General features: G+C 53.3%; 1 protein-coding gene across 1 annotated transcript; it reads left to right on the forward strand.

Moving 5' to 3' along the window:
• Nucleotides 1-1846: 1846 nt before the first annotated feature.
• Nucleotides 1847-13471, forward strand: MIIP (migration and invasion inhibitory protein). Its single transcript, XM_083163507.1, has 10 exons — nucleotides 1847-2080; nucleotides 3046-3219; nucleotides 7800-8213; nucleotides 8508-8604; nucleotides 8696-8807; nucleotides 9237-9298; nucleotides 9396-9522; nucleotides 10296-10392; nucleotides 10921-11043; nucleotides 12199-13471. The coding sequence occupies exons 2-10, from the start codon at nucleotides 3073-3075 to the stop codon at nucleotides 12289-12291; spliced, it is 1272 nt and encodes a 423-aa protein (XP_083019633.1). The 5' UTR covers nucleotides 1847-2080; nucleotides 3046-3072; the 3' UTR covers nucleotides 12292-13471.
• Nucleotides 13472-14004: the final 533 nt, after the last annotated feature.

The raw sequence follows: 14004 nt of genomic DNA on the forward strand, positions 1-14004 counted from the left end.
TTTTTTCTCTTTTTTCTTTTCTTTTTTCTCTTTTTTCTTTTTCAAACCCCCCCCCCCCCCCCCCTCCCCCCCATTTCTCTATTTTCCCATCCTTTCTCTCTTCCTATCCACTGCACCGCGGGAGCATACCCAAGTATTTTAAGTATTCTGGCTATTTTTGCTGTCTACCTACAAGAGGCTCTAACAGTGATATTCACTATATACTAATCTCTGGAAACACATTTAGCTTTACCATACCATTGCTGCTAGTTTAAATTACTTTAGTAACCGATGTCTTCAAAATATTTCTTGCAATTTGGTGCATAATACAAGACAATAATATCAGAAGCATGGTTGATGGCTCTGAATTACAGTGAATGTTATTGGTAGTTACATGTACATCCTTGCAAGTGTGATGATTATTTGATATTTTGTATCGCGATAGCACTTATTTAAAGTAGATACAAACCTGTTTCAAATTTACATATATATTCTTTACCGTGATAATATTCATGTGAATTATATGTTTCTTTCATTTATCTTCACCTATTTGGCATATATTTTGATGTAAGGCATCTTTGAGCCTACAACTCCTTTATTTCAGAACAGATATTAGCAACACCCACGGGTAGTTACATTTGGTAACAGGACTTTTGGATACAATGTGTTGACTCAGATGCTTTAGGACAGACCTAAGCACAATACCCAGGATAGTTTATTCGAGTCGACATATACAGAGAAGTTTTTTCTATCCATCTATTTACCTTCTTCTACCTATAGTGTGGTGTGTTACTGAACTAGGAGAACCTATGCCCGGTGGGCATTGATATATCGGTGTGAATCTATATATGTTCTATGTTTGTGTGTCAACGTAATACTTACGTCTTCTGTCTAGTATAAATTTTAAACCAATAAAAGCTAAGTTTTAAGTTTACCATACCCTGGGTGGGACGCATCCACCCCATTCTCCTACGTGTCACTAGTACCAAGGGCGTAACTACCATAGGTGCAAGGGGTGCAGCTGCTATGGGGCCCAGAGCTGAAGTGGGCCCATCTTTACTGTCTAAGTAATATGTTTACATACATTTTTCACCATCAATTACTAAATAGGGGGCCCTTACAAACTTTTGCTATGGGGCCTACGAATATCTAGTTACGCCACTGACTAGTACCTACATTTATCCACATACAATTGACACTGTTCCCACATTAGAATTTTTTCTGTAATATGGCGAAAGACTCCATACCATCGATTAGCTTGTGTTGTTTTATACCATAGAATATATCTCATAATATATCGTTACCAAAGTTTCAACTGATTACGGCTTTGTAATCACAATTTAAGAGTGCCCCAAAAAAGAGAGAGTCTTTTCTCCTCCTTGTTTACATTTTAAAAGACGTTAAACCCCCAGATACCCAGCGTTAAGTGCAGCATATGCGCCTCCATAACATGACCCATTCCAATAGGTACAAAAAATGCTCTGTTCCTGGACTTCCCTGCCAGTGGCAGTTGCAGAGGTGAGGATGCAGCACAGTCCAATATTCAAAAAGGGGAGCCACCCCAAACATCACTGTCCTGGACTCACTGGCAGTTGATGTGACCCCCTCCCCCCTAGTTACCTCTGTAACTGCCACTGGCAGGGAAGTCCAGGAACAGAGCATTTTGTACCTAATGGAATGGGTCATGTTGGAGGAGGGTATAACGCTGGTTATGCCCCGCTCATTGCAAAACTGTTGCAAAGCATAATGGGACTTGTAGTTTTACAACTGTGGTGTTAAAGGGCTGTGATTGGCTGGGCTCCGGAGAGTTTCCATGACGATGGTCAGCGTCCCCATAGGGTAACGCGGGAGAGCGAGCGGTTTTAATACGACCAATCAGCGGCTTCCGGGAAATCACGAGTCGTGCACGCGGCGGTTCTCTTAAGGCGGCGATACATCGGTGCCCCCAGCGCCATACAGCAACCGCTCTGAGGCGTCGCCGCTTTACCCGAGGCCGATCCCGCCCACTCCCTGCAGGCGGCGCTGCTGGTCTGATTTGGTGACCGAGAGTGGGACCCGCACAGACCGGAGGACGGGGAGAGAATGACCGCGGGAAGCTGAGGTATCTACAGGGGCCCTTAACACCCACCCGCCCCCATACGGTGTGCCATTACCCGGCCTGGTGACTACTACCCCCACCCTCCCCCGCACTGTGTGCCATTACCCGGCCTGGTGACTACTACCCCCACCCTCCCCATACTGTGTGTCAGTACCCGGCCTGGTGACTACTACCCCCACCCTCCCCCATACTGTGTACTACCCCACCCTCCCCCGTACTGTGTACCATTACCCGGCCTGGTGACTACTACCCCCACCCTCCCCCGTACTTTGTACCATTAGCCGGGCTGGTGACTACTACCCCCACCCTCCCCCGTACTTTGTACCATTAGCCGGGCTGGTGACTACTACCCCCACCCTCCCTCGTACTGTGTGCCATTGCCCGGCCTGGTGACTACTACCCCCAGCCTCCCTCGTACTGTGTGCCATTGCCCGGCCTGGTGACTACTACCCCCAGCCTCCCTCGTACTGTGTGCCATTACCCGGCCTGGTGACTACTACCCCCACCCTCCCCCGTACTGTGTGCCATTACCCGGCGTGGTGACTACTACCCCCACCCTCCCCCGTACTGTGTGCCATTACCCGGCGTGGTGACTACTACCCCCACCCTCCCCCGTACTGTGTGCCATTACCCGGCCTGGTGACTACTACCCCCACCCTCCCCCGTACTGTGTACCATTGCTCACCCTGGTGACTACTACCCCCACCCTCCCATACTGTGTGCCATTGCTCACCCTGGTGACTACCCGGCCTATTGATTAATAACCCCACCCTCCTCTACACTGTGTACCTATAATGACCATGGTGACTACTACCCCCCTCATCCTGCACTGTACATAATTGCCTAGCCTAATGACTACTGCCCACATTATCCAACCGTGTATTCAGCCTGGTGACTACTACCCCCACCCTCCCCAGGCCTTTACCCTTGGGCACATGCGTCTCTGTTAAAACACATTTTTTTCACAGGGGTGTGAGTTGCAGTGACGTCAGGAGATGGCGTCGTACAATCACCTGGAAGAGCTGCGTCAGTTAAATAAGTCTCTGCTGCAGCATCTGACCATAAAGCAGGGTGAGGTGCGGAAGCAGCTGTCTGGGGAGCGCAGCGCACCTCCCATTGTCCCGGGTGACGCTATAGCCGAGGTGAGACTTATATGGGGTCGCTCACTGCGCCCTCCTGTTGTCACGGGTAACACTATAGCCGAGGTGAGATTTATATGGGGTCGCTCAGTGCGCCCTCCTGTTGTCACGGGTAACGCTATAGCCGAGGTGAGACTTATATGGGGTCGCTCAGTGTCACGGGTAACGTTATAGCCGAGGTGAGACTTATATGGGGTCGCTCAGTGCGCCCTCCTGTTGTCACGGGTAACGCTATAGCCGAGGTGAGATTTATATGGGGTCGCTCAGTGCGCCCTCCTGTTGTCACGGGTAACGCTATAGCCGAGGTGAGACTTATATGGGGTCGCTCAGTGCGCCCTCCTGTTGTCACGGGTAACGCTATAGCCGAGGTGAGATTTATATGGGGTCGCTCAGTGCGCCCTCCTGTTGTCACGGGTAACGCTATAGCCGAGGTGAGACTTATATGGGGTCGCTCAGTGCGCCCTCCTGTTGTCACGGGTAACGCTATAGCCGAGGTGAGACTTATATGGGGTCGCTCAGTGTCACGGGTAACGTTATAGCCGAGGTGAGACTTATATGGGGTCGCTCAGTGCGCCCTCCTGTTGTCACGGGTAACGCTATAGCCGAGGTGAGATTTATATGGGGTCGCTCAGTGCGCCCTCCTGTTGTCACGGGTAACGCTATAGCCGAGGTGAGACTTATATGGGGTCGCTCAGTGCGCCCTCCTGTTGTCGCGGGTAACGCTGTAGCCGAGGTGAGATTTATATGGGGTCGCTCAGTGCGCCCTCCTGTTGTCACGGGTAACGCTATAGCCGAGGTGAGACTTATATGGGGTCGCTCAGTGCGCCCTCCTGTTGTCGCGGGTAACGCTATAGCCGAGGTGAGACTTATATGGGGTCGCTCAGTGCTCCCTCCTGTTGTCACGGGTAACGTTATAGCCGAGGTGAGACTTATATGGGGTCGCTCAGTGCTCCCTCCTGTTGTCACGGGTAACGCTGTAGCCGAGGTGAGACTTATATGGGGTCGCTCAGTGCGCCCTCCTGTTGTCACGGGTAACGCTATAGCCGAGGTGAGACTTATATGGGGTCGCTCAGTGCGCCCTCCTGTTGTCACGGGTAACGCTGTAGCCGAGGTGAGACTTATATGGGGTCTCTCAGTGCGCCCTCCTGTTGTCACGGGTAACGCTGTAGCCGAGGTGAGACTTATATGGGGTCGCTCAGTGCGCCCTCCTGTTGTCACGGGTAACGCTGTAGCCGAGGTGAGACTTATATGGGGTCTCTCAGTGCGCCCTCCTGTTGTCACGGGTAACGCTGTAGCCGAGGTGAGACTTATATGGGGTCGCTCAGTGCGCCCTCCTGTTGTCCCGGGTAACGCTATAGCCGAGGTGAGACTTTTATATGGGGTCGCTCAGTGCGCCCTCCTGTTGTCACGGGTAACGCTATAGCCGAGGTGAGATTTATATGGGGTCGCTCAGTGCGCCCTCCTGTTGTCACGGGTAACGCTATAGCCGAGGTGAGATTTATATGGGGTCGCTCAGTGCGCCCTCCTGTTGTCACGGGTAACGCTATAGCCGAGGTGAGACTTATATGGGGTCGCTCAGTGCGCCCTCCTGTTGTCACGGGTAACGCTATAGCCGAGGTGAGACTTATATGGGGTCGCTCAGTGCGCCCTCCTGTTGTCACGGGTAACGCTGTAGCCGAGGTGAGACTTATATGGGGTCGCTCAGTGCGCCCTCCTGTTGTCGCGGGTAACGCTATAGCCGAGGTCAGATTTATATGGGGTCGCTCAGTGTCACGGGTAACGCTATAGCCGAGGTGAGACTTATATGGGGTCGCTCAGTGCGCCCTCCTGTTGTCACGGGTAACGCTATAGCCGAGGTGAGACTTATATGGGGTCGCTCAGTGTGCCCTCCTGTTGTCACGGGTAACGCTATAGCCGAGGTGAGACTTATATGGGGTCGCTCAGTGCGCCCTCCTGTTCTCACGGGTAACGCTATAGCCGAGGTGAGACTTATATGGGGTCGCTCAGTGCGCCCTCCTGTTGTCGCGGGTAACGCTATAGCCGAGGTGAGATTTATATGGGGTCGCTCAGTGTCACGGGTAACGCTATAGCCGAGGTGAGACTTATATGGGGTCGCTCAGTGCGCCCTCCTGTTGTCACGGGTAACGCTATAGCCGAGGTGAGACTTATATGGGGTCGCTCAGTGCGCCCTCCTGTTGTCACGGGTAACGCTATAGCCGAGGTGAGACTTATATGGGGTCGCTCAGTGCGCCCTCCTGTTGTCACGGGTAACGCTATAGCCGAGGTGAGACTTATATGGGGTCGCTCAGTGCGCCCTCCTGTTGTCACCGGTAACGCTATAGCCAAGGTGAGACTTATATGGGGTCGCTCAGTGCACCCTCCTGTTGTCACGGGTAACGCTATAGCCGAGGTGAGACTTATATGGGGTCGCTCAGTGCGCCCTCCTGTTGTCACGGGTAACGTTATAGCCGAGGTGAGACTTATATGGGGTCGCTCAGTGCGCCCTCCTGTTGTCACGGGTAACGCTGTAGCCGAGGTGAGACTTATATGGGGTCGCTCAGTGCGCCCTCCTGTTGTCACGGGTAACGCTATAGCCGAGGTGAGACTTATATGGGGTCGCTCAGTGTCACGGGTAACGTTATAGCCGAGGTGAGACTTATATGGGGTCGCTCAGTGCGCCCTCCTGTTGTCACGGGTAACGTTATAGCCGAGGTGAGACTTATATGGGGTCGCTCAGTGCGCCCTCCTGTTGTCACGGGTAACGCTATAGCCGAGGTGAGACTTATATGGGGTCGCTCAGTGCGCCCTCCTGTTGTCACGGGTAACGTTATAGCCGAGGTGAGACTTATATGGGGTCGCTCAGTGTCACGGGTAACGTTATAGCCGAGGTGAGACTTATATGGGGTCGCTCAGTGCGCCCTCCTGTTGTCACGGGTAACGTTATAGCCGAGGTGAGACTTATATGGGGTCGCTCAGTGTCACGGGTAACGTTATAGCCGAGGTGAGACTTATATGGGGTCGCTCAGTGCGCCCTCCTGTTGTCACGGGTAACGTTATAGCCGAGGTGAGACTTATATGGGGTCGCTCAGTGCGCCCTCCTGTTGTCACGGGTAACGTTATAGCCGATGTGAGACTTATATGGGGTCGCTCAGTGCGCCCTCCTGTTGTCACGGGTAACGTTATAGCCGAGGTGAGACTTATATGGGGTCGCTCAGTGCGCCCTCCTGTTGTCACGGGTAACGCTATAGCCGAGGTGAGACTTATATGGGGTCGCTCAGTGTGCCCTCCTGTTGTCACGGGTAACGCTATAGCCGAGGTGAGACTTATATGGGGTCGCTCAGTGCGCCCTCCTGTTGTCACGGGTAACGCTGTAGCCGAGGTGAGACTTATATGGGGTCGCTCAGTGCGCCCTCCTGTTGTCACGGGTAACGCTGTAGCCGAGGTGAGACTTATATGGGGTCGCTCTGTGCGCCCTCCTGTTGTCACGGGTAACGCTATAGCCGAGGTGAGACTTATATGGGGTCGCTCTGTGCGCCCTCCTGTTGTCACGGGTAACGCTATAGCCGAGGTGAGACTTATATGGGGACGCTCAGTGCGCCCTCCTGTTGTCACGGGTAACGCTGTAGCTGAGGTGAGACTTATATGGGGTCGCTCAGTGCTCCCTCCTGTTGTCACGGGTAACGCTGTAGCCGAGGTGAGACTTATATGGGGTCGCTCTGTGCGCCCTCCTGTTGTCACGGGTAACGCTATAGCCGAGGTGAGACTTATATGGGGACGCTCAGTGCGCCCTCCTGTTGTCACGGGTAACGCTGTAGCTGAGGTGAGACTTATATGGGGACGCTCAGTGCGCCCTCCTGTTGTCACGGGTAACGCTGTAGCCGAGGTGAGACTTATATGGGGTCGCTCAGTGCGCCCTCCTGTTGTCACGGGTAACGTTATAGCTGAGGTGAGACTTATATGGGGTTGCTCAGTGCTCCCTCCTGTTGTCACGGGTAACGCTGTAGCCGAGGTGAGACTTATATGGGGTCGCTCTGTGCGCCCTCCTGTTGTCACGGGTAACGCTATAGCCGAGGTGAGACTTATATGGGGACGCTCAGTGCGCCCTCCTGTTGTCACGGGTAACGCTGTAGCTGAGGTGAGACTTATATGGGGTCGCTCAGTGCTCCCTCCTGTTGTCACGGGTAACGCTGTAGCCGAGGTGAGACTTATATGGGGTCGCTCTGTGCGCCCTCCTGTTGTCACGGGTAACGCTATAGCCGAGGTGAGACTTATATGGGGACGCTCAGTGCGCCCTCCTGTTGTCACGGGTAACGCTGTAGCTGAGGTGAGACTTATATGGGGACGCTCAGTGCGCCCTCCTGTTGTCACGGGTAACGCTGTAGCTGAGGTGAGACTTATATGGGGACGCTCAGTGCGCCCTCCTGTTGTCACGGGTAACGCTATAGCCGAGGTGAGACTTATATGGGGTCGCTCAGTGCGCCCTCCTGTTGCCACGGGTAACGCTGTAGCTGATGATCTGTTTATTACATGTATGATACATGGCTGCCATTCTGAGCGTTCTAACATGTGACCTGTGTTGCTAGGATTGGAACGAGGAGACGGCACTGAATGGCTTTGGAGGTTTTCGCGTATTTGGGGATCAGGACCCGGATGTAGTGAGCACGCGGGGTTCCTCTGGACTCGCCAGGAGATCTATCCGTACTCCCAGGGGAACCGCTAGCATCATGCCGAGCGTCGGGGATTCCCATTTGCAGCCTGGTGAGGTCCTGACTGGCGGGATGCCGGGACACCATGACGCCAGTGTGATCACAATCCGCTCTCCTGTCAAACGTCTCTCAGTCCTGAATTCCACAGCAGTCACCCATCCGAGCGCAGCGGAGGACACCAGAGCCATGTCTCCGGACTACATAGACCAGCTGATAGACGAAGGAAACATGAGGTCCAGAGAGCACAGAACTCCAAAGTCTATTCTCCTCACCCCAAACCGGACTTCCAGGGTAAGGGAGGAACACCCTATACACTTATTCACTGTATTGTACAAGGGACAAGGTCACTGCTGCCACAGCATTAGGGGAAGGGGTGCTAGTAGTGGCAGCTCTGCACAGAGTCGGCTGCCTGTCACATCGGGCACTGGCTAGGAGGTGGCACTGTTCACCGGAACAGAAGCAGCCAGCGACAGCCGCAGCTCCTCCCTGCCCTAAATATCCTTATATACGTAGTCTGGAGTGGATGCCCGTCCCTCAGTCTCCTCGTTCTCGTTCTAAACCCAAGTTATCTCCTTTCCTTTGCAGAGAGATCCCGGACATGTCACCTTCCTGTCTGATGAACCAGACCTCCACGTGGACCATCGGTCTGCCCGCGCACTGCTGGGTTATGACTGGATAGCCGGTGAGTGTATACATTACCCACGTGGTCCCCATAGAGGATAGTGTAATTATCTCCCAGTGACCGCCCCTCTTACTAAATCTCTGCTCCCCAGGTCTTCTGGAAGTAAACTCCCCAATCGCCCACAGATCCGACCAGTTCTTCTCGGAGATTGGCGAGTTCCGGCGTGTGAACAGGGAGGAGTGCGTGCACCGGAGTATCCCCGAGTGAGTTTTCCTAGTCTGTAGCTGTTCCGCCTTCTGGAAGCCGCTGTAATATAGGCAGCCGGTGACGGCTGTGTTTTGTAGGAGGTAGAGAGTGGCTCCACAATGCACTGCCTGGTCTCTCTGGCTTTCGTTACTCCATTATTAGTATATTAGGCTATGGGGGTATATAACATTGCTGTCCAGAGACCATGTCCTGATTGGTCAGTCAGTTTAAGAACATCATCTTGGCCATGTAATGTGTGTGCAAGTTCTAGGGGGAAGTCAATCCCCATTTTCCTTGTGGCTTAAGTTTCGGTAATGAATGTGCATTATACAGGGACTGCAGGAAAGCGGTTAGATGCGTTTGCCACGCGGTGTGGATATATGGCGCAGACACGGTACAGAGCGCTGTATGGTCTGGGCAGGGAATAACTGTGATTGTGCTTTCAGGTCAGGGGCACAGGATGACTCTGAGGAGGAAGAAGCGGACGTCTCTCTGCGCACTCACCAATGTAAGGTTCCATTACGCGTGCGTGCGTCCCCGTGTGTCCGTCCGGCAAGCTCTGGTCACACAGAGGTAACGGAAGCTTGGCCTGGTCTGTGTTCCAGGTGTATATTGCTACAGAGTGAACCAGCGATTGTTCACGTCACCCGCGGGCGTTGAATCTGCGTGCCCCATCTGTAAGAAGCGCAGGGGCAGGCGCCACGCAGCGTTGGATGAGCCGGCTTATATACGGTATGTATATCACGACAGATGTGCGCACTCAGCTCTTCAGTAGGAGAACGCTGGAGAGATATTCCTGTGTCTGCATATTCTGGGGATTCATTGCCTCTTTCCTAAGATATAGAGATATATATGCCCCTGAGCTGTAAGCCAGCTGGCTGCAAGGACTCCCGTGGTGTAATCACCTGCAGGCACTACGCTAGGCAGGAGGGATGCCCCCGAACCTGTACGCCAGCTGGCTGCAGGAACTTCCGTGGTGTAGTCACCTGCAGGCACTATACTAGGCAGTAGGGATGCCCCCGAGCTGTACGCCAGCTGGCTGCAGGGATTCCTGTGGTGTAGTCACCTGCAGGCACTACGCTAGGCAGGAGGGGTGCCCCAGAGCCGTACGCCAGCTGGCCGCAGGGGTTCCCGTGGTGTAGTCACCTGCAGGCACTACCCTAGGCCGGAGGGGTGCCCCTGATCTGTACGCCAGCTGGCCGCAGGTGGGGTGCCCTGAGATGTATGTTACACGGTTTGCATAGTCCACAGTTCTGTCAATCGGCTGACATACACTGCTCTGCTACTACCATGTTAATCCTATCAGCCACCAGTGGAGTAGGACATGGATTGCCCGTAGATGCGCGCATTCAGCTTTGGTAAATGAATTGGATTTGCGATACTGTTTGTTTTACAGAGAGGTGGAGAGTTCCAGTGGTAGTGAGTCCCAGTAGTGTTGGGCAGCATGGGAGGAATCCTAGAGGCGGCTTTGGGCTGACATGTAACAGTCACTTGGTTTATTTCAGGGTGAGCATCCCCAGGAGCACTTTGCTGCCTCCCTATAAATACAGAGCTCACAGGAGGAAAAGCTTTGACCCCACAGACAGCTTCGCCCTGCCATCGGTAAGTGTAATCCGTGGTCATCCTATGTGTGTTATTGTGAGAGCCGATGGCAAATGTCTCTCTGCTTTGTGTTCCTGTCTGTGAGTCGCGGTGTTATCCCTGCAGATACAGGTGTCCATGTGATGTTACTGGTGTAAGGCTGCATTGTCCCGCCCACTGTGAGTCTGCCACCGTCCATACACGCGGTGTTATCCCTGCAGATACAGGTGTCCCCGTGATGTCACTGGTGTCCCTGCCGCTATGGCAGGCTGCATTGTCCCGGCCACTGTGAGTCTGCAGCCGTCCATACACGCGGGGTTATCCCTGCAGATACAGGTTTCCATGTGATGTTACTGGTGTAAGGCTGCATTGTCCCGCCCACTGGCTGTCTGCAGCCATCCATCACGTGGTCCTGTAACACTACAGAGGATGTACAATGAGAAGCGGTATTATCCCTGCGATGTTACTGGTGTCCTAGTCGCTGCATTGTTCCACCCACTGGCTGGCTGTCTGCAGCAATATGAACTGTGATGGTTTTCTGTCTGTCAGCATTGTTTAGCCGGATGGGAAAATGCAGTGCCATCCTGTGATCTCCGCGTCACCAGCTTGGACCTGAAGACCTCTGTGGATCCAAGTGTGGTCACATCAGGAGCAGCTGGTGATCTGAGCATGGTAAGAGGCGAGCCCCACACTCCAGGTCTGTGAGTGGGATGAATGTAACGTGTAGCTATAACGTTATTTAACCACTCCTACATTGTTTGGGCATCACCCCTCATCTCTGCCACCTCACAGTTCTGTCCCCTCTGGCTGCAGAACTCAGCACTTTATTGCCCCTTTCCTCGTGGAGTCCTGGTCCGCCCATCTTTCCCTGTGCCATTGGCGCCATCTTGGTATGTTGTAAACCAATGAGAACAGCGCATGATATGTCCTGTGGCCTCTCTGTATCCATATATGGTCAGTGGCTGTTGTCTGAGTCCTGCGGATCGCGGCCTGGTGCTTAGGTTGTGGATCCGTGATGTTGTGTGTCTGAGTCCTGCGGATCGAGGCCCGGTGCTTAGGTTGTGGATCTGTGATGCTGTGTGTCTGAGTCCTGCGGATCGCGGCCCGGTGCTTAGGTTGTGGATCTGTGATGCTGTGTGTCTGAGTCCTGCGGATCGAGGCCCGGTGCTTAGGTTGTGGATCCGTGATGTTGTGTGTCTGAGTCCTGCGGATCGAGGCCCGGTGCTTAGGTTGTGGATCTGTGATGTTGTGTGTCTGAGTCCTGCGGATCGCGGCCCGGTGATTAGGTGGTGGATCTGTGATGCTGTGTGTCTGAGTCCTGCGGATCGCGGCCCGGTGCTTAGGTTGTGGATCCGTGATGCTGTGTGTCTGAGTCCTGCGGATCGCGGCCCGGTGCTTAGGTTGTGGATCCGTGATGCTGTGTGTCTGAGTCCTGCGGATCGCGGCCCGGTGCTTAGGTTGTGGATCTGTGATGCTGTGTGTCTGAGTCCTGCGGATCGCGGCCCGGTGCTTAGGTTGTGGATCTGTGATGCTGTGTGTCTGAGTCCTGCGGATCGCGGCCCGGTGCTTAGGTTGTGGATCCGTGATGCTGTGTGTCTGAGTTCTGCGGATCGCGGCCCGGTGCTTAGGTTGTGGATCCGTGGTGCTGTGTGTCTGAGTTCTGCGGATCGCGGCCCGGTGCTTAGGTTGTGGATCCGTGGTGCTGTGTGTCTGAGTCCTGCGGATCGCGGCCCGGTGCTTAGGTTGTGGATCTGTGATGCTGTGTATGTAGTATGACTGCACCAATCCTTCCATGTGGTAACATTGTGTATGTAATCTCTTCTCCAGGATAGCTCCTCCTACTACGCTTCCAGGGCGCGGTCAGAGAACCTGCTCAATATGTCACGCTCCATCGTTTTCCACCACAATAAAGTCGTGTAACGCTCCATGTTTGGAGAGACGCAGCATGGAGGAGGCCGCACCCGGCAGTGACCCTGTAGCCTGACCTCAGGGCGATATGTCGTCCGTGTCGCTATATATGTATTATATGGGATGTGCTGCAGCCTCTCACCAGAAAAAGGAGCGCCCGGGACTTGTCGCTGCAGGGAGTAGCCCCCTGTGGGGCTGCAGGGAGTAGCCCCCTGTGGGGCTGCAGGGAGTAGCCCCCTGTGGGGCTGCAGGGAGTAGCCCCCTGTGGGGCTGCAGGGAGTAGCCCCCTGTGGGGCTGCAGGGAGTAGCCCCCTGTGGGGCTGCAGGGAGTAGCCCCCTGTGGGGCTGCAGGGAGTAGCCCCCTGTGGGGCTGCAGGGAGTAGCCCCCTGTGGGGCTGCAGGGAGTAGCCCCCTGTGGGGCTGCAAGTCATTGTTTTATTTTATCTTGGGCAGAATAGATTTTCTAGAAAGATCCCTAATCCGCTGGTCTGGAGGAGAGAGCTCGGAATCTGGTCCTCAGTGCGGTCACAGGTGTTAGATCCGGATCACAGATTATATCTTCCGGCTGCTCTAAGCTCCGCCCATGTGACCTGCTCCTCCACCTTCATTCATACAGTCTCCACTGTACCGTGACAATGACGGCTCTATTATAAACTGTGTCCATAGCATAAGAAGGGAAAATGAAACCAGCTCCCCCTGTGAGGCTCCATTCATGTGTTATTTTCTCATGGGATCCGTATTCTAACATGTGTCATGGGATCAGTACTGTCATGTATGTGTTCTTCAGCTGACTGTCACACTGGTCACTTGTGAATAAAGCTGAACATGTCACAGTCCAAAAAACAAATAAAGTAAACGTATACTAATAGCTTCCCAGGGAGAATGGGGTGAGATTCTGCTGCGGCGCAAGGTTCCTGCACAGTACGCCTGCCCCCCGCACATGCCGCACCATCTACTAACAGGAAAACATGCAATGAAATATCGCATCGGATCGCACCCTGTCTACGGTGCCCTCCGATCCCATGCGATATTTCATTGTATAAGCACTCCTGTGCACTTAATATGAACATCGCACGGCACTATACACACTGCGATCCGAGGATAAAAGCGTACTGGGTGCCCTGATAAGAAACAAGTACCGGTTTTATTTTGTCTTTGTCGTAATGTTTAAATAAAATTAAATCTTGTTTGATCCTGGAGTTGCACTGGTTTGATTGGTTCGCGGTGCAACCTGGGGATGGGGTCTGGATTTACTAAGAATACAAAAATTCTTATTCTTAATACGCCTGATTTATGAATGCATACAGCTGTTCTAGCCGTATGCAAATTCGTATTCCGGAGGAAAAACACATCGGTCGTATTTGACTCATTCGTATTTTCCGATGGCGTATGGATTTGTATTAGCCGATGCAAATTCATATTTTAAAATATGAATTTGTATCGGCGGCAGTGTTAAAAAAATATGAAAAAAAAAAAACGGCGTGGGGTCCCCCCTCTACAGCCAGAACCAGCACCAGGCTCAAAGAGCCGGTCCTGGTTTAAAAAAAATCAGGGAAACATTCAAGTTGGGGTCCCCTGGATATTTTAAAACCAGCCCTAGGCCCAACCAGCCAGCAGGGTAATGTCACAGCTAGGGGGAGACTTTATACAAGTCCCGCCGGCCAAAGCATTCATCCCTACCGACCAGTCAGCCTGGGCAGGGGTCCTCCCCCCCTCCTCCAGAAC

This window comes from Crinia signifera, chromosome 19 (assembly GCF_055691185.1).
Source record: "Crinia signifera chromosome 19, ASM5569118v1, whole genome shotgun sequence".
Taxonomy (NCBI): Eukaryota; Metazoa; Chordata; class Amphibia; order Anura; family Myobatrachidae; genus Crinia; species Crinia signifera.